This window comes from Zootoca vivipara, chromosome 7 (genome assembly GCF_965207765.1).
Source record: "Zootoca vivipara chromosome 7, rZooViv2.hap1.1, whole genome shotgun sequence".
In the NCBI taxonomy this organism is placed as follows: Eukaryota; Metazoa; Chordata; class Lepidosauria; order Squamata; family Lacertidae; genus Zootoca; species Zootoca vivipara.
In genome coordinates this window covers 26,801,377-26,825,049 of record NC_142590.1, presented here as the reverse complement: position 1 = coordinate 26,825,049, position 23,673 = coordinate 26,801,377, and the positions used below count along the sequence as shown (strand labels likewise).

At 41.0% G+C, this 23,673-nt stretch overlaps 2 protein-coding genes and 1 long non-coding RNA gene across 3 annotated transcripts in view; 1 reads left to right on the top strand and 2 right to left on the bottom strand.

The window, feature by feature from the left end:
* Positions 1 to 354: 354 nt before the first annotated feature.
* On the bottom strand, positions 355 to 8,714 carry LOC118088933 (di-N-acetylchitobiase). Its single transcript, XM_035123163.3, has 7 exons — positions 8,099 to 8,714; positions 5,597 to 5,735; positions 3,843 to 4,051; positions 3,008 to 3,179; positions 2,679 to 2,776; positions 2,028 to 2,189; positions 355 to 724 (listed from the first exon to the last, which is right to left on the bottom strand). Exons 1-7 carry the CDS (start codon positions 8,228 to 8,230, stop codon positions 536 to 538), a joined length of 1,101 nt encoding a protein of 366 aa, XP_034979054.3. The 5' UTR covers positions 8,231 to 8,714; the 3' UTR covers positions 355 to 535.
* Positions 8,109 to 13,407, top strand: LOC148685014 (uncharacterized). Its single transcript, XR_015950975.1, has 3 exons — positions 8,109 to 8,243; positions 11,773 to 11,851; positions 13,269 to 13,407. It is a non-coding gene; the product is annotated as an uncharacterized LOC148685014 (long non-coding RNA).
* Positions 9,766 to 23,673, bottom strand: part of LOC118088932 (vitellogenin-2-like) — a 29,738-nt gene continuing 15,830 nt past the window's right edge. The window contains exons 16-31 of the mRNA XM_035123162.3: positions 22,188 to 22,307; positions 21,921 to 22,092; positions 21,211 to 21,304; positions 20,405 to 20,590; positions 19,703 to 19,835; positions 19,071 to 19,299; positions 17,535 to 17,743; positions 16,713 to 16,925; positions 15,742 to 15,884; positions 15,332 to 15,470; positions 13,691 to 13,826; positions 13,267 to 13,453; positions 12,570 to 12,667; positions 11,905 to 11,999; positions 11,645 to 11,804; positions 9,766 to 10,109 (exon numbers count right to left, since the gene is read on the bottom strand). Coding sequence (XP_034979053.3) covers positions 10,069 to 10,109; positions 11,645 to 11,804; positions 11,905 to 11,999; positions 12,570 to 12,667; positions 13,267 to 13,453; positions 13,691 to 13,826; positions 15,332 to 15,470; positions 15,742 to 15,884; positions 16,713 to 16,925; positions 17,535 to 17,743; positions 19,071 to 19,299; positions 19,703 to 19,835; positions 20,405 to 20,590; positions 21,211 to 21,304; positions 21,921 to 22,092; positions 22,188 to 22,307 — 2,355 coding nt within the window. The 3' untranslated portion in view covers positions 9,766 to 10,068. The remainder of the gene's footprint in view (positions 10,110 to 11,644; positions 11,805 to 11,904; positions 12,000 to 12,569; positions 12,668 to 13,266; positions 13,454 to 13,690; positions 13,827 to 15,331; positions 15,471 to 15,741; positions 15,885 to 16,712; positions 16,926 to 17,534; positions 17,744 to 19,070; positions 19,300 to 19,702; positions 19,836 to 20,404; positions 20,591 to 21,210; positions 21,305 to 21,920; positions 22,093 to 22,187; positions 22,308 to 23,673) is intronic.

The following is a 23,673-nucleotide window of genomic DNA, read 5'->3' as shown; positions in this document are numbered from 1 at the left end:
CTGTGCCCCCAAGGTGCTTTCTCAAGTGGCTGGTCAGGGAGAGATTGTCCTGAGGCCAGCTTGTGTATTGTGTCACAAGAGTGAGGGTGCTCTGCCTTTTGACCTTGTCTGGGTGGAACAGTGTTCATCTCTTAGTGGTGGAATCAAGCCAGGCAGCTGGAGTGTTGGTGAGCAGAGGAAATTTGTGTGATTTTTAAAATTTTATTGCTGTATTGATTTTTTTCCTGCCATGGGCTCAGGTTGGCTCTTGTTATAGGGCACTGCTGCCCCCCTGTTGTAGTCAGAAAGGGATGGGTACATTGGAATTAGATTATGTGTTTGCATAGGGTGGAGAAGGCTTGAAAAGGATGGGCCTTTAGAGGTTTCTGCTTCTTCCCCCATATAAAGCAGGTATTTAATTTTATTTGTTGATAATGATGTATTAAAATTGAAAAAATAAAAACCAGATAATTAAAACTAATTATATCTGTATGTAAAAATGCATTAAAACTGAAAATAATGACAGCTAACAGGCAAACTAAACACTCTCCTTAAGTCACTTTGGTATCAAGGCTGCCCACATTGCTGCTGTTTGCCCTTGTGCTAAGGAGCCACCGGAGTAGTTAAGGCAATCGGCGTTCCACATGCCAATACCCCTTAAGCCAAGTTTTTTCACATAGGCTGCCTTCAGAGAAATGCTCCTGGGATTGTCAAACCACACTTGATGGAAAGCACCACGTTCATCCTACAAAACAGCGAAACAAAGAAAATGTGTTAATATGCCTCCTGCAAAGTAAGCTTGATGATGAGAGGTTTTTGCACTTGGATCCAAGAGAGCCGAACTCAAGTCTCTGCCAAATGCTCCTTTGCATGTACTCGGCCAAAACAACTTCTCTCGGCCTTTGGAAAATGGAGCTAATGGGCACACACCTCAAAGTGTTGCCATTAGGCAAAGCACGAGGAAGCCCGTCGCAAATTTTAAACACTATATAAAATGATTGGTTATTGACAACATGTTACACAGGGTATTGGTTAATAATATGCCTGCTTACTGTTTATGTTTCCAATAATTATTTGCATATTCTGCAAGCCTACTTTCCCCATATATGAAGCCTTCAGCCAAGACATGACAGTTACCCATTTCATCAGGAAATGCTTGATTAATGCAACATGTTAAAGCTTTGGGGGGGAAATTCAGAAACCAGTTGGTGCAGAATACAGCAGCTAGGTTGTTGAGAGATGCTGGTTGGTATTAGCATTTTCACCCTTATACTTAAAGAGCTTCACTAGATCCAAGTTTGCTTTTGGGCACAATTTAAAAAAGTCATAAATGGTCTGGGATCCGGGTCCCTGAAAGATTCCATCTTTCCAACAGTGTTTGCCCAGCAGCTGAAATCATCATTAGAGGCAACTGCTTTCACTTGCAAAATTTAGATGGGTGGTGATCAATTAGAGGAACATTTCTCTAGTTATGCCTCAGTTATAAAACTCCCTCCAACAGAGATCTGCTTGGTGACTCCCCTGTTATCTTTCGTTTTCTAGGCAACACATGTCTTCTTGTTTTATTTTTTTTACTATAAGGACCCCCCCCCCCCATTTTTAGAAGATGAAAACCATTATAAGTTCGCCCAAGTTTCGTTTTGTATATCCATCCACATCCAAGTGGAGAGTTTGTGGGGTGAAGTGGCCAGGGAGAGGGATTTTAAAAAATGGATCTTGTAGTCTGTCTTGTCAGATGTGGTTATTCCAGCTATGTCTGCATGATGCCTCTTACTCTTTCCATCTTAATCATAGATATGAGGGACAGAACCACCACCACCACCTTTTTCTCTTTCTCCAACTCACTCCCACCCCAGCTTTTAATTTGTTCAGCACGTTGCTCCCTGAAGAGTTCCGGCAAACTCCAAAGCATGTTCACCACTTTGTGACACTGGGGCTTTTTTTCCTTAATGGATCAACACGGCTACTATCTGATTCTGGTGTACTCGTACAACTTACATTCTTATAAAAGAAATACATTTCAGAAAGCAAGACTTTTAACAACTCACCTTGTATTCTAAATATGGGGCTTCCTGTTCCGCATCCCACAGGATCCCGGAAATAGAACTGTTCACCAGATCCATGATTACTTTATACGGGCGCTGACGTCCTGCCGCATCACTGCATGGAGCCCCTCGGAAAGGAACTTTTGCGATTGAACAAACATGGGCCTGAAGAAAAGCAACTTCTGTTACACGGACGTGTTCAATCTCAAAAAAAAGGGGGAACAGTCTATAATCCATGCCCCTGAATTAAACTTCAGAGACAGTGAACAAAACACAGTTAGATGTTAGCTATTACCTTATTGTCTAACTTACTGTAAAAAGTAAGTACTGTATTGCAAAAGCTAAAGAGCACTGCATCTCCAGTCTCATGATGGGTTTGAAAATATTTGGGACATTGTAACATTATCTGAACTTGTATTAGAAGAGAAAATAACAAGCAAATAAGCAGGGGTTTGTTTTTTTTTAAGAACATTTGGCATTGCTATTGTTTTGAATAATGATTTTAAGGGAAACATATATCCGTATAATTTTTTTTAAGTTACTGTAATATGAAAGTTATAATGTTATATATTACGTATCTCTGTAAGCATTTTAAATAATATATAGAAGTTGTTTTAAATAAGAAATATAATAAATCAGCTATCTTTCTCTTACCTTAATTAAGCCTAGACAGGTATAATCATAGCCGTACCATGGAACACCCATCACAATCTTCTTTGGATTAATGCCCATGTGAATGTATTTTTCATATTCTAATTAAATAACAAAAAAATAATATTATATCCAACCATCTGAAATTCAACTGGAACAATCATATATCAAATTTTACAATTCTTGAATCCTCTCGCCTACCTCAGAGCTCCATTTTTCAACCCCCTCTCCCCCATTTTATTTTATTTTACTTGTTTTCTTCCTTGGGAAAAAAAGTGAGAACAAATTTCCATGGCTTCAACTTTTTGAAATATTATATATTTGGTTCTTACCCATTATGGTTTGGTTATATGGAGCATTGGCTCTGGCTATGCATTGTGACCACACCTGACTCTGTTCATCGTAAGACATAACAAATACGAAATCACAAGACTCTGCAATCCCGGTGTAGTTGTAACATCGTTTGTCTATGCAGTCTGGAGACCAGGCTACATCAAAAGTCACCTGTGGTGAGAAATAAAAACACTCATCTATCTCTGAATGGATATTCTTAGTACATTATACACAATTTGCAATTCATTTCAACATTGCATATACTGTGTTCTTCAACTTAGATTTACTCAGGGTGAACCTATTAAAATTAAGGTCCTAGCTGACTCATGTTTATTAATTTCATGGGGTCTACTCTAAGTAAAACTCAGCTGAATAGATGGGAACACAACCACAGCATCATCTGTGTATACTTGGCAACAAGGTATAAGATTCTAAATTTGTTTATTTAAAAGTTATTGTGACTTTTTATATTGAATCAGATTGTTATCATTAATGTTTGATGTTTTATTATGTTTTTATACATGTTGGAAGCTGTCCAGAGTGCCTGGGGCAACCCAGCCAGATGGGCGGAGTATAAATAAATAAATTATTATTATTATTATTATTATTATTATTATTATTCCTGGCCTATTACTGTTTTTTTGTTGCTGGGCTGACACTTAATGGAATAGCTGTGCCTGCTATCAATATCCAGTACCAAAATTTGTGCTCACAACGGTAAATGGTGTCAAAAAAGAGTCTTTAATGCCATGCACTGAGATGAATCAATGGAATTTGGCTGATGTGGAATTGAATTCATATTTGTGAAAGGGTAATCTCTGCTTTATTTTTTACCTGTGATCCTGGAATTTCTCTGTGAAAAGCTTCTGTTGTTTCTTTAACCAAATCTGTTAATGCATAGTATTCAAGTGAAGACTTTGCAACCTCCTGTTCAATGTCTATATTGATTCCATCCAGATGCTGTCTTTTGGCCAGATCCACCTTTTCTTTTATCCAGGCTGCTCTGACAGCAGGGTCAACAATTGACTTCACAGATATGTCTCCTAAATAAGAAAATGTGATTAAGTGCCAGGCTTGAATTGCTGGAAGGGACAAGAAACATTTTAGACTGCCGTGATGTTAAATATCACTCAATATATAGCAGTATATTCCACTTAATTCAAGGGGGCTTACTTTATGATAGGCTATGCTTAGGATTGGAGCCCTAATCCCTTACTTCATAACTAAACTATCCCAATTTATCCACCCAGAGCTCTTTGTACACATCTTGGGGCAAAAAGCCTTCATCGGCAAATCAGGGTTTGTATGACCATCTGCTGAAGTGGATTATGTGATTAGCAGTGTGCTATGGATATTAGCAAGAAGAGAGGGCATGAACACCAATGTTCATAAAGGAAAGGAGAAAGTGAAACGAGAAATTAAAAAAGCATTTAGAAACTGCTTCAAAAGTTGCTTAAGAACTAAATCTAGTCACAAGATATATTGCTGAACTTTTGTGAACGCACATATATTGTTGTGCTAAACTTATTATACTCTTTTGCTGAAACCACTGGATTGGTTTGTTGATTTACTGCTGAATAAAACTGAGTTATATCCTCCATCTTTAATGATCCAGATTCTTTTCCCCAATTACTTGATCTAGTTAACCCCAATGTGTGCCATTACACTATGTAATGGGGCCCAAGGAGTAAGCTACACGTTACATAAACTACCACTAAATGCTACCACTTTTATTTTGAAGGAAAGCAGTTGTATGGGTCCCTAGTCTCCTGGCTGGCATGTGCCTCTGAAGATGCTATTTGCAGTAAACAGCACCTCTGGTGCTGGCGGCAAATAGCAGCCACAGGAGATTTCTTGGCAGGAGATCTGCATGGGACCCTGTAGACTGGGAGCATGCTACCAGTCTGAAGATATGCAATTGTGCGTCTTTCTCAAAATAAATGCAACACTGTTTTTTTGTTTTTTAAAAAAAGCACATTCAATGTAGATGGGCTCCAAATGGAAACACCATAGCTTCCAGACTGCTTCAACTTTACATCCAGACCATGGTTTTCTGAAGCGACACATTTGTGTTCTGGCCTGGCATCATGTGCTCAGGCAGTTATATCCGCTACTGTCCACAGTATGACAACAGTACTGGTTATTACATGAAGTCTCATGCTCAATTACACAACCATTTAACAGAGCTTACATAGAAGTTCTCCTGAAACAATCAGAACTTTATCCTCTGTGTAAGTGAGTTTAGAACTATGGCAGATGGGAGGAGAATGATGCATGCGTTACACTTCTTGGTATGCATGAATCTAAAGCTAGTAGATTTCAAAAGAGAGCTCCCCAAAGACAAACTGATCGGTCCATCATCCCTTTGTGCTCAAAGCAGCTTAACATAATGGAGATCGCTAGTGTGTCGTGAGACTGGTGGTGCAAGTTGACAGTGCAAGCTTACTTTCACACAATCACAATATTCTCATATAATTATTAAGGTTGCGCTCCTGTGCACCCTTAACTCAGTAGGAATTACTTATGAGAAAACACATACAATATGCTGCTGATGCACCAAAATGTTCTCATTACACTGCAGAACGTACCTTTTAAAACAACTCTGGCTCCTCTCGAATGAGCGTAACACATAAGCTCAGGGTCATATTTTCCAAAAATTGCCACTGTAGTAATATGTGACCAGTCATAAAATTTCCAGGCCTGCCCACCAATGTCAAATATAAAGACCTGCAGAGGCATAACAAAAAAAGAAAAGAAAAAGAATAAAAGTCTCTCTCTCCTCCCACAACAGCCAGATGTGCTAACTCTTGTTATTGTCTTAAGCAAAATTTGGTGTTATTTAAACCATTTATTTGTTCATTTAGTTATTACTTATTCAATATAGTTCTATCAATTGTTCAACAGAAATCCTCAAGGTGGTTTATAACACTATAAGCACAAAAACCGTCTGTATTTAAGCCAACACTTTAAGTTACATGTTAATCCAAAAATAAAAGCCAGTGGAAACAGCAGCGACACAATGCAGCTAAGGAAAACCTACTGAACATCATTAAATGTCTAGGTAAATAAAAGAGTTTGCACCCAGTGCCTTAAAACTCTAAAGGCAGGTGCAACACAAAGAGATAAGGACCAGAAAAAAACACGAAAGCACTCATAGGTCATCTGTGTAGCTCCCACAATAGGCTCTCATAGTCAAATGCTAGGAATGTTCTTAATTCAGGAAGTAGATTGTCAAAAAATGATGGCTCTAAAGAGACTTAATCTTTGTATGGATCAAATAAGATAGTTTCCTAAATTATGGGATCTCATGATTAACATTTATCCTTTCAAATAAGTGAGTATTATCTTTAAATAGATTAGCTAAAATTCAAGGTTTACTAATGTGAAGCACAAAGATGGGTATCATTAATTAAACCACTTCCAGGCAGCAACCCACAGAACATCTTGTAATATAAGTTGGTGATGATTTTCCAGGGCTCAACCTATTATCCCTGGGAAGCAGGAGACAATACATTAGGGAGTTAACTTTCAGATAAGTAGGTGAGATGCACTTCCCATCTAATTTGAGCATTTCAACAATTAGAAGCATGCCTGAAGGGGCAGGGCACATTGGTTTCATTTCCTCAGATACGTATCTGCCTCAGACAAATTTTCTCAGTAAAAGGTTCTATTACGGTTCAGCAGTGCTGTGGTTAAAAAAAAGAGGATGATCAAATGAAAAATAAATAAAACAGTCCTGTATATATTTCAATGGAGCACAAGAGACACCTAAGCCCACTGAAATATATGGGTCCAAGTGTGCTTAATTCTACACAGGATTGCAATCTATGCAGCACTCTGCACAGCATTGCAGCTTGGGACCCAGCTATACAGCTGCAAATAAACCGTTTTAAATGTGTTGTAAAGTGCAATATACAAATGTGACACTAGATGGTGACAGTGAGCTATGCCAAATTCAATGTATTTTTCAAAACGTTTTTTAAAAAAAGCATTTTCAGAGCGTGGTTTTTTTATGTGTGTAGATTCCACCTTGGACAGCTTAAAATGGGGGATGAGACAAATTCATGGAGGATAAGACTAGCCATGATGGCTATATATTATGTACAGCAGGTAAGAAACCTTAGGCCTTGAAGCTAAATGTGACCCTCAGTATCTTTCTATCTGGCCCTCAGTCCTCTGCCCATGCCAGGCCTCCTCTCTAGGATATATATTCTCTCCTCCCTAGCCCTACTTCATGCCTTCCACTGCTGCTTTTGCGTAGGTGGAATGTGTCATTGAGCTCTGATAACGCCTCCAGCTTACCTGCATAAAGAAATGGTGTGTAGGAAACTCTTTGACTTTCACACTGCATAGCCTCAGTTTTAACTCATTTTCCTAGTGCTTTGGCCACAGAAGGCAGTGTCAATCAGTTTTCAACAAGGGGAAATCTGGAGTTACATATACCGTAAGCCCCAAAACAAATTGAGGATGGGGGGTAATTCAGGTTTTGCACTTTCCTTGAGAGGGCACCAGTGCCTTTAGCAACTGCATGAAAAGCAGAAATCCAACAGGTGAAGCTTTCCCGTGGTGCAGAAAACTTGCAATTGCTGAATCTCTGCCTATGGAGCAGGCATGGCAGACTTAGCAAGCACTGCAGGATATGTATGGAAGCTTCAGCCTTCTAGATCAGGGTTTCTCGAAGTTGGGTCCCCAGCTGGGTTTTTTGGACTGCAACTCCCATCATCCCTAGCTAGCAGGACCATTGGTCAGGGATGATGGGAACTGTAGTCCAAACCCAGGTGGCGTCCCAAGTTCGGGAAACCCTGGCCCAGGTGTTGCTGAATAACCACCTCCCGTCGTCCCTAGCCATTGGCTATGCTTGCTGGGGATAGGACGGGAGTTTGTAGTTCAGCAACGTCTGGAGAGGCTTCCTCTCCACCCCTGACAATAACAACCTTCCAAGCTACCACTACCTCCCGATCTCTCTCCCCTCACCAACGCCGACGAGGATTGGCTGAGAGGACCGTCACGTGCACTCAACAAGCAACCGCGCCCTCCTCTCCTCTCCTCTCCCCCTCCCGCTGCCTAAGAGGCTTGTTGCGCTTGCGCACCTCGAAGTCTCTGGCTCCGGAGATGGGGTTGCAGAGCGCGGGGTCCTCGCACGGGCACGCGCCGGAGCTCAGCCGCAGGTGGGAGATGAGGAGGAGGAGCGCGCCGCCGGCGCCGCTTAGCAACCCCTCCATGTCTTCGTATCAGGTGCTTAAGCGGGGCGTGCGTGAGTGCGTGCGTGCGCGCCGCGGCTGCTCCTTTTCGCCTCAGCCTCTTCGAGAGTATATAATGCCTGGCTGAGGGCCGGCGAGGAGGAAGGTGGGAAGCTGGCCCCGCCCAGAAAGGGAGGGGGAGACGCTGAGGGAAGCGTTCCATGAGCGCCCCTTAGCGTCACCCGCCATTTTTCACCCTCAGGGGTCGGGCTGTGCCAGTTGCCTTAACAGTTAAGAGACAAAGCACAAGTGGAATAATAATACAAATAATAAAATAATAAATCCCTCAGGAGCTGCCTAATTTGGACACTTTAAAGACGGCAGTACCTGATCCTCTGCACTCTCTATTCACTGTGTAAACTTCCCCAAACTTTGAGGGGGGGGGTCGCACCACAACTGCTTGGCTCCATAAAAAAATAATAATTATTATTATTTATTGCATTTATATACCGACCTATACCCAGAGGTCTCAGGGCGGTTCACAAAACGAAAATAAATAAATAAAACCACAATTTGTTGATGGATTGAATTTATACCGCCCTATACCCCGGGGGTCTCAGGGCGGTTCACAGAATAAAATCAAGATATAAAGCTACAAAGATACCAAATAAAAATAAAAACAACAACCCAATAGCCCCCCTTCACAGGAAAAAAAACATTTTAAAAGGGCATAGGATGTAAATCGGATCAACCAATGGCCTGGTTAAAAAGGAATGTTTTTGCCAGGCAGCCAAAGGTGCACAATGAAGGCGTCAGGCAGACTTCCATGGGGAGAGCATTCCACAGACGGGGAGCCACTGCAGAGAAGACCCGTTCTCATGTTGCCACCCTCTGGGTTTCCCCAGACAATAGGGGTGGCTTCCAACCCATATAAAAACATAATAAAACGTCAAATATACTGTAGACTCATCCCTGGTACCCACCAACCCTATAAAAACTGTTATTCGGAATGGCAGGTTGCACAACCTGCTAAGGAAGATAGCAGCACCATAAAATTTGAGGCAGTAACGATTTCCTACGTTTATTGAGAATTCGATTTAAACTGTTCAGTTTGAATAATTGAAATTGCCGAGCATGATCCAGTGATAGCAGCTTTTCAAAGTTTGGTGGCCATTTACACCTCCAGCAGCCCCCTAGGTAATCCCACTGGCCATAGCTGTCAAGTTTTCCCTTTTCTCATGAGGAAGCCTTTTCAGCATAAGGGAATTTCCCTTTAAAAAAGGGAGAACTTGACAGCTATGCCCCCAGCCCCTAGGGGGTAGTACCACCCACTTTGGGAACCGCTGGCATAGAGATCCCAGGTCTTTGGGTTTTTTTTTAAAAAAAGCATCATTTGGATACCTAAAAGCCAAGTTACCTTGCTCCCAATTCTGAAATTGCTCTGCAGTAACGCCTGGCTGCTTATTTTTAGTATCGGTTGCAAGAGCCAATACTGAGGGTGTGTTTTGTGAATGTGTGTCATGGAATCTGGACTCGATGCAACATGGTATTTCATAAGACACAGAACAAGTGCAGCTGTGCTCTTGGAATCATGATGTTTTATTAAATGTCTTAACACAAATAGATTTTTAAAAAATTATTATTGAAAATTACTGATAGTATTATGGTAGAAATGCATTGTTCTTCAAAGGAGAAAGTGATGCTACTTTTCCTGTTTGAAATAATTCAATTGCTCTGTCCATTAAATATATTGGCCTTGGAATGGAAACCATTTGAAGCTCTAATCTTCCGCCAAATAACATCAAGCTGTGCATTGCAGGTATTCACAGGAACATGCTGCCTGAATCTCAGATACAATTTTGATATCCTTGAGCTTCTGGTCAATACCTATTTGCTCTTCCCCGTGGAATGGTAGCAGATTCTGGAACAAAAATGGGATGTGATACAGTTTTGCTATTTGAAACTTTTCCTGTTAATTCAATTTCACCATGTGACTGTTTAAAAAGACTATGCATTTAGAAGTCTACTTATTGAGCAGAACACTGATAAAGATTTATCTCAAAGATTTATCACTGGATCGACAACAAACTGGAGTACAATGGACATAGCTTGCAGCCAAAGTACAGTAATGAACGATAAATTTCTGGGCAGGATTTCAAGAGCAAAGTAACTTCAGTGAGACTTCACTTGATCAACCCCAGTGGATTGCATTCTGTACTGTATTACATAGCTCTCTGTTTTATGGTAATATGCTTTGGTGTGAGAGGGTGGTTTCTATTTACTTATTTATCTCAGCTTTCAAACCCACTACTCTGGGAAGAAAAAAAATGATTCTTGAAGAAATCTACCCTCTCATCCTTAGTCCTGACCCAGGTGCCTCTTCCTATTTCCTTGGTCCTCTGACGTAAGGGAAATGAAGTGCTTACCTGCCCAGGGCTAATCAACAGTAGCTATAGACTTTTACCTACGTATCCCCTTCAAACTTCTGGAATAGGAAGGGATGCAACCCGTTACAAGTATATTTCTGAGACTCCCAGGAATGCAATCATGTCAGTCCTCACAGGCTCATCAAATAAGGTAGTCAAACTAAAGCCCAAGCAAACTGTATCTTAAAGGCAACATATTCTGGGTAATATTGATGGATACTATTTCTCCCTCCCTCCCCATGGAATAAGGATTAAAATACTGCTTCACATACTTATGCTATGTCAAGATGTCATATTCAGCTGCAAGTTGCTTTCTCATATCTTGAAACATTTGTACATGAACATTTAGGCAAGCCACACTGAGGAAATACATGGAGTTCAAACTATATCTAAATTATAGCCTGGACTATTTTCAGAAACCTGATTTTTGTTAAAGCTTCCAAACTGCAGCTGGAAATCTCGCATTACAAAATAAATTGTGAAAACACGGCAAATTGATGACTTGCCTGTGTGGGTGGGTTATTCTGTTTTGTTTGTGCAAAATGTGTTACAGCCTGACATGAAGATAGAATAGAGAAAGGTGTCTGCTTAAATTGAACAGGGATTATGAGCTATACTGGAGTGTGGGACTCAACCAGTGTTCTGCAATGGGAAGCCCAACTGCCTGACTACATCAATGCAATGCATGAAAGAAAGAAAGCCATAATGTGTGAGGTATACAATTGTGTTTTAGAAGACACATACTTCCCAGAGCTGAAGGTTGTTCATACTTTTCTGCTGCTACTAAATATCTTTAAAAACACATGTTGGCTTTGATGATTAGTAAAATGGTCATTGTGAGTTCCTAAAATTTTTGTGAAGGGGTGGATGGAACCATGATTTGGAAATTAGTCACAGTCATGGAAATTTCTGGTTCCCTTTTTGGTGTGTGTGTGTTTTTCCCCAGACCTGTATTCAGATAAGAGGTTGTGAAGAAAAAATGTGTGCATCAATGCCCAGATATTCACCTATTAATAGATAATTGTCTAACCTTTGGTACTGGATTCTGACGGAAGAATCCAAGACTGAGCAAAGCTCACAGCATTTTTGGCTATATCTCCACTGGGCATCTTATATTCCTGTTTGTATTCAGCATCGTATCTTCCACACATTCCACAGGTTTTCCCAGCCATTGAAAAGGGTACTTGAATCTGCACAGGAACGTGGTAAAAGTCAATGCACGTCTGGCTGCATACCGGTATGTATTTGTAAAAATCCAAGACATTGGTAGGATAGCAGATAAAAGTATACCATAAGCATGCGTCCATCATAGAATAGATTTTCAATGCCAACTTCTGGAGCTTTTAGTGATAAGCCATTCTTCTCACGAGTGATAGTGATATTACCTGTAACCAGAAAACAGAATTACTTCCCCCTAAAAACTGTGGTGTAACATCTCAGTGCAAATTGTCACCATTACTGATTTCTCTCTGTTTCAATTAAAGCATCAGATATGTGGAGCTGAAATCTTGCTGCTGCTTATGTGAAAGCTGCCCAGCAAGTGAGAATTACTCTATACTGTGTTTGCGATATAAAAGGTTACTGGAATAAATAAAATATTTGAATAACGTTTAGGCCTAATTCCACAATCAACTGGTCCCAAAGGAAAAACCAGATATATACCAGACCATAGATATGGTCATATCAACACCTGCCAAAGTAGGGGCCCAGTCTGGCTCCTTGAGAGAAACCATCTGCTCTCCTCCAAGTTGCCAATGGGAAGGACAGATGAAAAATGTGTGCCGGATTGTGTGGGCATGTGACATTTTAGCTGTGGTAGTGGTAAGCCCTAGTACATGACTCTAAGGTCGTCCTTTCAGTTGCTAACCACTGGCATACATAAGCCCCTTTACAATTTGCTATAGATAGTTCAAGTGAGTCAGACAATTCAAGAGAAGTCAGAAAAGGTATGCTACCTTTGGAATTGGAAGTGAATGGGAGATGCTCTGTTGGAAATTCAATGTTGTTAATCCTCAGCTTTTCAAGTCCATTTGAAGAATACATGTCAACCTGCCTTCAAACAGAAAAATCTGGTTTAATTAAAGCAATGATACATTTATGTCATACATACCAAGTGCATACCTTGTTTGACAACTTGTTCACATTGGACCAATGAACATTCTACCTTGTTATCAATCACTGGTAGTTAAGAATATTTTGTATGAGAAATTCAGATATTTGTTGGGGAAAGTGTGTCAATCTAGTGTGATTACCAGTATAACTAATCTTTCTACTAGTCATATTACCAATTTTCATTAACTATTTTGCTTCTCATATTTTGATCAGGCTGACTTTGTAGGGCTGCCATACGTCTGGAAAATCCTACACATTGCCAGGATTTTGACCCCTAAATTGGTGTCCGGGTGGAATTTGTTATGTCCATTCTAAATGTCCAGGGAAATCTGGACGTATGGCAACCCATGTCGTAAGTGGGTCTTCTTGCCTATTTTCTTAAAAGCAGCTGAAAAACTTATTTTTTTTCTGGTGGTTTTGAAAAAAAGAAGAAGCTAAATAACCTTTCCCTCTTAAATAAATAAAAAGGTCAACAACTTTTTTTGTCCAGATTTTCACTTTCTGAAATATGGCAACCCTAATTTATAATGCTTTACTTACAGATTGGCAAAGTCGATACGGGCCATTATCAGATCAGTTGACTCTTCTGCTTTCTTTGTCCTCACCAGGAATTTCAGTCCCGGGTTACAGTCATGGACCAAGACATGGTAGTAGTCTACAGGCATCTTATAGCTAAAGCTAACATTGTTGAAAGTTGTGATATTATCTTGTGTTATTGAACAACGACCTAAAAAGCAAACACTATCAGTAAGCATATTCAAATGGTTAGAAATAATATTCTGATAAGAGAGATTCTTCTGGCATATTTTATTATTGAATTTTCAACCCAGAAAGTGATTCAGTAACTGGCATGGAGTTTGGAAGGTGTGCTGAGGACCAACTGAGATCTCTCAACCGCCTGATGAGATGCTTCCAGGATTTGTGGTTTGTAGCCCTGGTGTAAACCAACTTTTGACCTACTAACCTTTCAGATTTTCAACAAATAAGGATGGCAGATTAGAGATGAAACTCCAGGCATGGGGCTGCATTGCTAAACCTTCTGCGTGTTGGGCTACAGGGAGTGGAAGTGGTAGCCAGATGTTTGTGTCATAAAGTGTGACCTAAAAATGAAGTAACATGTATACATAATGTCAGTGCTATTTTTCTAGAAAAAGAGGTGCCAGAACTCACCACCAACGCCTCCCTTGTTGTCTTATAATGGCAATGGTGCCAAGCTGAGAAGTGCCAGAACTCAGTTCTGCTGATTTCTGGCTGAAAGGCCCTGCAAAATATTTCTATTGCAAGGGGAAGCAACACAGGTGGTAGAAATGGTTAGAAAGTCATACTGGAAAGATGTTAACCAAAACAATTGCACTCCATTGCAATGGGCCGTGTCTGTTCCAGGTTTGAGAGACCTCTGGGCTAACTGCCCTCTGGAGGGTCCTCTCCTCTGCTGGTGCTTCATGGTGGCTCTATCTGGTGACAGGGGTCGGCGGCAGCACTCTGAGCAGTGCAAGGTAGTTGGATCCAGCCACCATTTAAATTTCCCAGAATGCCACAGCACTCCAGGGCATGGTGAGAAATTTAAATAGCAGCTGGACCCAGCTGCCTGGTGGTTGTTAGAGTGCCCTGCTGGAAATCGCTTTTGTTTTTTAAGGGCTCCAAGGCAGGTGTCCATGGTGGGTTGTGTCAATGTGTTTGGTGCCCAGCAGCTGCCCAAGAACACCAGGCACTAAGACCAGTTGCAGCAATGGGGAATGTTTCACTTGTTAAACTTCTGCACCCCAAAGGCACTGTTAGAGAAACTAGGGCTGAACAAAAATGACATTTGGTCATTTGGTCACCCTGCCTGGAGATGCCAGGGGTTGAAATTGGGGCCTTCTGAATGCAAAGCAGATGCTCTACCACCAAGACATGGCCATTTCCCAGTGGAATCTGGTTAACAAAAGCCACCTCCTGCTTGGTTTTGTCTCGGGTCTAGTGTCAAGCATATAGCCCAATCCTATGCATGCTGACTCAGAAGTAAGTCTTACTAGGTTCAAGGGGACTTTCTCCCAAGTAAGCAAGTATAGGATTTTAGCCTTCATCTGTATTTGCTTTCCTCTTTTCATTTGCTTAGTTCTTAACAAAGCCTTACACGCTCTTTGGAAATGGAACAGATTAATGGAAAATAAACACATTTGCTTCATTTGCACAATCTTATCGCAATAGTTCTTTCTTCCCTATGGTACAATATGAGCGGTTGGCACACGCAGCCTTCTTTCCATCTGCGGCAGCCCTTGCAGATTTGTGAAGGAATTTATCTTGAGAGTAGCATGATTCCATGACTCTCTCTGTGGGAAGCTTGGTTTTATTTGCTGACCTGTCATTTATTAATTGGACCGATATAAATGACCATTTAAACAATTGTTTTAAGGTGGTGGGATTCAGAACGGCAAAGGTTTGCCAGGAACGACGATACAAAAGCCACCACTCACCTCCTGCCCTGGCCATTGTGAGCTCACAGGGTTCCGGATGCCGTGGCAGTTCCACGACAGATCTTCTCTCTCCGCCCCCCCCCCGCCCCCATCCCCACATATACACTTTGGATTGCTGTGCTGTGAAAACCCCAAAGCAAATAATTTACATTATGTAGCTTCAGAACAAGAGCACAGCTTCTCGGAGATGTGAGAGCCACGACTACAGAAGTCTGCTGTGAAGGGTTCTTCTGTTCTCTCTGGGACAATCCAAGCCTACAGGCCATATCAGGAACAAATGTGGATAGCCTAAAGGGAAAAGGGGGTGAAAGGATTTAATCCATATTTGGTAGAATGGCTTGAAATTCTGTCCGTTTCAGACTAGAAACAACCTTGTGCATCTTCACTGGAAGGAGAAGAGGAAGAGCACTAATGTTTTTAATCCAACTCATTTTGCTGGGGAAAGAAACACACACATAATGGCATCCCTTGCTGGTAGTTCTCTGCAGATGTAGCTCAGCTCAATTTCCACATATAATTTTAAACATATATTTGAAGTTCTGAATTACTTAATTCTCACCCACTTGCAGCAGCTTCTAGTCTTTGAGGAACTCTGAGCCAGTCCACCTTGATTCGCATAGCCGGATAACCAGCAAGCCATCCATATTCAACCTTCGTTGCAATATTGTAGTCTCGACAATCCCAGCCCCATTTTAGATAACCCTGAGAAGAAATAGGTAGTGGATTTTATGCCTCTGGTTATAAAAAATAAAGCAGCTACATCGCTGCAGTTACTACACTGATTTTTCAGATCACTGCACTCTTCTATTTCCTTAACCATTACTGGAAGATGCAGTTCTAGGTTACAGTCTTTTCTTTTCTTTTCTTTTTTTTAAAAAGCATCTTAACCAAATACCACAATGGCCTCTGAAAGTCAAGTAGCACTTTCCATCCATTGCAGCCCAAGGTCACAACTGAGATGGCATTTCTGCCACCATTTGCAAGGAATATTTTCAGGCAGAACTTCCAAACTTCTGCCTGAAATAAAAGCGACCAGCAAAATGGCAACCCGAGAAAAAGTGTTAAGAAGCAGGCCACAACTGAAATAAACTTCTTTCTTGCTTTGACTCCTTTACACCTGTGGCAGTCCTGTTTAGGGAAGTTTTAAATGTTTGATCTTTTATCACTTTCTTCTTCTTCTTCTTCTTCTTCTTCTTCTTCTTCTTCTTCTTCTTCTTCTTCTTCTTCTTCTTCTTCTTCTTCTTCCTCCTCCTCCTCCTCCTCCTCCTCCTCCTCCTCCTCCTCCTCCCAGGGAAACCCAGCCAGATAGGCGTGGTATAAATGATAAATTACTACTACTACTACACCCCATGGCCCTGACTTTGCCATCACCTCTCCCCAGCCCTGTCCACATAACCAGCAGATACATTGGTGTCAGGAGTAAGGTAATTCTGCAGCTCTGCCCCCACTACTACTGATAAATATTGTAATTGTTGCTGAATGATTTGGTTGGGGAAATACGGTATTTTTGGTCATATAGTTGTTTCTTACCTCAGCCTTCTGAGGGTCAAGAATGGAAATACCAGCACAGAGCTTGGGTCTTTTGGATTCTTTTAAGTCTGACACAAAGACTTGTACTGTTGGCCTGGAAGTCTGTAACTCATCGTGGAGCTCAAGGTGAAATAGGGTGACCTTCTTTTCATTCTGGATAGCATGGAGATCAGCAACCAGCACCGATGTTTTATCGTGTCTCAAGAATTTGGGCTAAAGTCAGAAGTAAATGGGGGGGGGGGACTTCAGAAACATTACTACAAACATTATCATGCCGTTCAAGCAAAACTGAACAGCATCCTGAAATTTAAATACATCTTCCTGGTATAACATGCTGTTTTACAAAGCATTTCCAATGTAATTCTATTGTGTGGGATCAGATATTTAATGAGGTTGTATCATTTAAAAGGTCCTAATTTTATCAGCACAAGGGCTGAAAAAACAAAGCAGTTAAGTAATTAGTTAATAAGCCAAAACCATTTTGAAATAGGTTCATAATCTATGAAAGCTTTAGTACACCAACTAGTAAGTGTATTTAATAATGCAGCGATTTTAACTTTCATATATATGAAATATATAGCCTAGCTAGAACTGAGCAGACTACAGGGTAGGTGCTGAAAAAGTCCCCCCATTCATTGTGATAGCCCATTTTCACATGCAAGTTATGAATATGTATGACTGTCCCAGCACTTAGTTGTAAGACTGGGTGCTTTCCCTCTGAGAGTTGCTATGAAAGATGTCTCACCCACCCACCTCTTTTCCAATTCATTCCCTCTCTCCTCCACACACCTTTGTTTCATTTTCATTTCAAGCCATACAAACCAGTTCAGTTCCTTTACTCTTCTTGGTTTTAGCGGCCTCTTTCTTCACTTTAGTCTTCCACTTCTTTCTCTTAGCCCTTTGGTCTTCATAAGAAGAGGATTCGTTATCTGCAGCATCTTCATCTTCCTCAGATTGCCTCAGGTGGATTGTGTTTGAATGCGATTTAGAGTCTGCTTGAACCTCCAGCTGTATTTTGGTTCTAGCCGCTTCTGTCGAAAACACCGTGCATGAGTTAGAACAATAACTATTGAAAGGTAGACAACAATGTGTTGTGGGGAGCATCAGGTATGGTGTCAAGTGTTGACATTACTGGCCCACAACTATGCAGGGGGCTGGGGGGTGGGGATGACTGCTGCCCTCCAGAGCGTCCAGCCTTGCTCCTCCTAACATGAAGCTGCTGCTTGTTCCTCCCTCCAGACATGCAAACAACAGAGTCAAGAGATTTCCCCCTTCTTCTAAATAACTGTGCACTGGGCCAACAGAGGGAAGGACCAACAGAGAGCATCTTGGCCAAGGGCTCTTCAAAGCCTGGAGTTGACACTAGTGAGCATTGTGGGCATAGATTACTGTTAATGAACCTATTGACTTACTGCATGGAAACTGCAATAAAATGTTTCTCCAGACCTAAACACATTTGCCTGGAAATATTTCCCATTGATTCACAGGGTGCACACTGCCAGAACAGATCAATGCTGGCAAGCTTACCCCCTTTAGTGGGGCTTCTTGTTCACTTTTAAGATGACAGATAATTCCTCGGCATTTTATTCTTTGATGATAAGGAGAAACTGCATTTATGAAAGTACAGTGGAACCTCGGTTTATGAACACCTCGGTTTATGAATTTTCGGTTTATGAATGCTGTGGACCCATCTGGAACGGATTAATTCATTTTCCATTACTTTCAATGGGAAAGTTTGCTTCAGTTTATGAAAGCTTCAGTTTATGAACAGACTTCCGGAACCAATTACACCCATGCTTCAGTTTATGAACGCTTCAGTTTAAGTAGTCCGTGGACCCGTCTGGAACGGATTAATCCACTTTCCATTACTTTCAATGGGAAAGTTTGCTTCAGTTTATGAACGCTTACTCCGCGGACCGTCTGGAACGGATTAATTCACTTTCCATTATTTTCAATGGGAAAGTTCGCTTCAGTTTATGAACGCTTCAGTTTATGAACAGACTTCCGGAACCAATTGTGTTCATAAACCGAGGTACCACTGTATTTTTCTAATCAAACGTTTGATACTTTCCTTTTTTCAAAGAATTGACTGCCATGGGGTGATGGGATGGGGCTTATATAATAATAATAATAATAATAATTTATTATTTATACCCCGCCCATCTGGCCGGGTTCCCCCAGCCACTCTGGGCGGCTTCCAAAAAAAACCAGAGTATGGAGGGAGGCCCCTAAGAAAGGCAAAATATTATTGTATAGGAATTGTTTACAATTCAGTATAAGGGTTGAGAACCACAAAATTAGTGTGTGTATTCAAGTTTGATTAGTAATGATAAATTTCTAATAAAAACTGTACTGTACCTGGTTTCACAGCTAGTTTGACTTCACATTGCCCAAAAAACTTGTGTAGGTATGAATCTCTGAAGAACGCAGTGCTGCACTCTTTCATGGTGATACATATTTGATACCCTAAGCTAGATAGTTTGATATAAGAGCTGGGCGAACACAATGCGTTTCTTTGACTGTGGTGAAACTTTTCTTTCAAGCCATGAGTAAATGCCCGTGATGCAATATCAAACACACTTCCTTGCTGCGTTAAAAAGAACAACAACCGATAAAAGATTGGACAGGAAAATAAGTAGTAAATAAACTCAGAGGCAATCCCCCCCCCTTATATGAAACTGGATTTACCTCACCAGATTAGTTAAAGTTTAGGCCTGGATATGAGTAGATAGGTAAACTGGGTGCCCCAACGCATTTCCAATAAAGTAATAGATTCGATGAAGTTCTATTATATAGATAGGCTACAATTGTGAATTACTGGAACAGTATATATTTACTTAACAATATTTCAGTGGATAAACAAATATTTTGATTCTTTAATTGGGCATATTGGATAAGTATGGAAATTTAGAAATAAACTGGAATCAGCAGCAGGGCCTGGAGTCCTGGACCATCTGCTGTGTGTATATTTACAATGTACTATCCATTACCCTTTTGGTCCTAACTTTTGATGATCCAAAGCATTGTTCTAGAACATCAAATCCAATCATGTCTGGTGGAACCGCGGTCATCAAAGGTGAATTTGGTTCATCCACATTCCTTGACACAGCATAAAATTTAGTCCTGAAAGCACAGGTGTAAAACACTCGATATGTAAGTGAAATAAACAAATATACATAATATAAGGTCGCTGTAATTTTCAGTCCAGTCATTCTCATGTTTGTTGTGACTTGAATGAGTGACAGAGGTGATACTGAGAACAACTGAGACACAAATGAGGCATGTGATTCAGGAATCTGCAGGTGGAGAAAGTTGGCCAACCTTTCCAAAGCACACTCCATCGCACATCCTTAGTTGCTCTTGTGATTCCAGTGCAGTGAGAATTGCATTTTGATCTGTAGTAGCCACTTTAGTGTCTATTGAGGCTGACCCTGAAGTCCTTACTTAGGCAAAATTCTCATCTACTCATTGCCTTGGTAAGGACTGCAAGATCAGGGCCACCAAATAATAGAAATTGCCTGTAAAGGTTAATAGATGTTTAGAAACCACTGAGAACATGACGAATTAAAAAGAAAAAGCAACCCTGTATACTTCCAGAAGTATTACTGCATTAAGAAACCAACATATATTTATAATTCTTGCAACAGCACAATTCACTGCTATTTGCCACAAATAAGATATAGCTACTGTACCTCACAGCCAGTAATTCTGTCTGCTTTTGGACTGGGGTCATTTCAAACTTGAATATTTCCTCCTTCATGTCTATCTTGGCATCAAATTTAACCGGAATGCTAGTGTGGAATTTAGCGTGGAATTCAAGGCCAGATTGGAAATGTGGTGTGTTGATTGCCATCACTCCTACCAAATGCGTTGATACACTGGGAAAAAAGATGGAAATGCCAACTTAGATAATAATGTAAATTCTTCCCTCACGCTCATATTACACATATTTAGAATCTCATTTAATATGCAACATACAGAATGAGAATGTGTCAGTAAATATAACCATAAGGAACTATTAGTGATTCAAACATAGGAGCTGTGTCAATATTTTTGTTAGATCATGCAGATTATGGATTTTAGTGGCAGGGGACTTTCATTCTTGGTGGAGTTACAAATAAACTCAAATATTAAATAAATGTTTAAGGTCTTTTGTCACCTTTCCTTTGAATGGAAACCAAACCTGTTAAGCACAGCCTCCGTAATTTCTCACAGCCTGAGGTAATGGAAGCACAAAGCAATATTCTTCTTTGATAAAGGTATAGTGCTGTCTGCTACACCTACAATCTGACATTCCCAGGTGCCAGGTGACCCCACTTGAAAAACTTGCAATAGTGTGACTCATATCTCCCATCTTTGGAACAGAAGACAGAAAGCCAATGCTAGTAAGTTGGGCACCACCAAACCTCAGTTTGGACTATGTAAACAATTCCTTCTTAATTTCACCATTCATCAGAAAATTAAGCAATACTAACTTCATATCAGCAATCATGCCTACCTTGAGTTAATGTCAGCACTAAGAAGCAGGCTGGCTTTAAGCAACTGCTCTGGTCCAGAGTCAGTAGTCAAGGAAGGAAATATCTTCCCATCGACTGCAGGAAGTAAAAAAAGAGTGACTAACTGTCAAAAGCATGAAGCAAAAAAGGAACTCAAGACATGGATTTACTGTTATCAGCTAGCATATTTTCATTTTCACAAATGTATAAGCAATTCACTAAGCTCTAGGGATGGGTGAATCTGTCAATATTGGTTTCTCTGAAGTTTCTAATTTACCAGCTATGAAATTCAGCTCACTATGTTTCTGCATCAATGTGTGTGTGTGTGTGTGTGTGTGTGTGTGTGTGTGTGTGTGATCACAAAAAGTTGTTGGCATTTTATGTGCATTTCTGCAAGCAATTTCCCATATACATATTTTGCTAACATAGCATTTTGCATGTTATTTTCATGAATATGTGCATTTTAAAGGCACACTTCCCTCTAATATGCACATCTGTGTACGCATTTTCTGGATGGGGAAACTACACTGCAAAATCAGGAGAAGTGCATTTTTTTGAAGGATAGCTGTTTTCTGCTTCACATACTGTTTCTGAGAATGTAAATTAGATAGGTTCACATTATCATGTGAGCTGAACTGAATCTCTCCACCCTGCCCCACCCCAATGAGCACTAACAAAGCTAAGGTGGTATTGGAGCTGTACCAGTGCTCACCTTTTGCTGAAACATCTGCCACGCTGGCGCTATATAAGCCAAGTTCTAGTGGGAGGCCTACACAGGTAGGTACAATGTGTCGAAGTTCTCCTGCCAGTATGGGCTGGGTCCATCTGCCTGTTAGGCCATTTTGGGACAGGGCGGTCAGCATCTCTGCTGGTTGGGTCACAAGCTAAGCAAAATTAAAAATGCAAACATGTTTAATCAACAATTGGAGATGGAGGGAGAATCCTTCCATACCCTTCTGACTGACAAAAGTTGACGTACCTTTGTGGCCTTTTCAATTAGTTCTTTGTCAACAAGAACAAAGGCAATATCCTGACTAAATAATTTCAGAGAGCTGAACAACTGAGGCTTTTCTGCAGGAAGTTCCTTCCATCCCTTTAGCTGGAAAGAGAGAAATGATTGGGTTTTTTTTTAAGGTTGTTTATAGTCATGTCAGGTTTCACATAGTGTCAGTTTACCTTTAATTATTGCAGAAATTATATCGTTGTAGAAATGGAAACGTACTCCTTCAGTTTTCTTTGGACAAGGGATGAACAACCACACGCTCAGGGGCCAAATACAACCCTCTGGGCATCTCTCTATCTGGTCATTGGGACTCTCCCCAACTCTCTCCTCTCTGGGTCATATCCCTCACTGCTCCTGCTGCACATCCTCCTCTCTTTATTTTGCCTGGCAGGAATTTATCATTGAACCAGAATAATGCCTTCTGCGTGCCTGGGTGCAACAATGTATTTATAGACATCTCCAACTTTGGGGTGACTGAACCAAACCACTCTGTGAAGCTACCTGTCCCCCTCCATTAAACAGCTTGCCTAGCCACCTACCATCCATGCTGCTCACTCATCTCCCTGTCTGCTATCGCACCAAAGTTGGCGTAGTTTCCAATAGATGGTCGCATGAATCGCAACGTGACGACACCCTTGCATTTTATTTATATAAGAGGAGAACTACAGATTGCGTGTGCATGCGCATGGTTGTCACTGATTGGTTAACTGACTCTCATTGTCGAGACATACAGTCAAGCCACTGTGGGAAAGTCTGAAAATGTGTTGTTTGCAACTCCTCTAAAATGGGAGACTTGAAATGGGAGATTGTACTCTTCACAGGGGGTATAGTTAAATGGTGGGATTCACTCCCAGAAGCGGTAGCGATGGCCATCAACTTGGACAGCTTTACAAGAGGATTAGACGAATTCACAGAGGATAAAGTTATCCACGGCTACTAGTCACGATGACTATGTTCTGTTTTCACTGGCTGAGGCAGTATTCCCCTATATATATAGCATTTACTGGGGAGAATGCTGTGGGGCACATGCTGTTGTTCTCTGGTCACAAGTTTGCCATAGGCATTTGCTTGGCCACTGTGTTAACAGAATGCAGGGCTAGGTGGACCTTTGGGCTGACCTAGCAGTGCTCTTTTTGTATTCCTATGCTAGCTAAACATCCATCCCTTCATGGATCAATGCCTTGTCGTGGCGAAGGGGCTTGAATAACTCAGAGAAGCTATGAGCTATGCCATGCAGGGCCACCCAAGATGGACAGGTCATAGTGGAGAGTTTTGACTAAACGTGATCCACCTGGAGAAGGAACTGGCAAGCCACTCCAGTAACCCTGCCAAGAAAACTCCATGGACAAAGACAATTCGAAGCTACGAACATGAGTTTGACCAAATTGCGGGAGGCAGTGCAAGACAGGAGTGCCTGGCGTGCTATGGTCCATGGGGTCACGAAGAGTCGGACACGACTAAA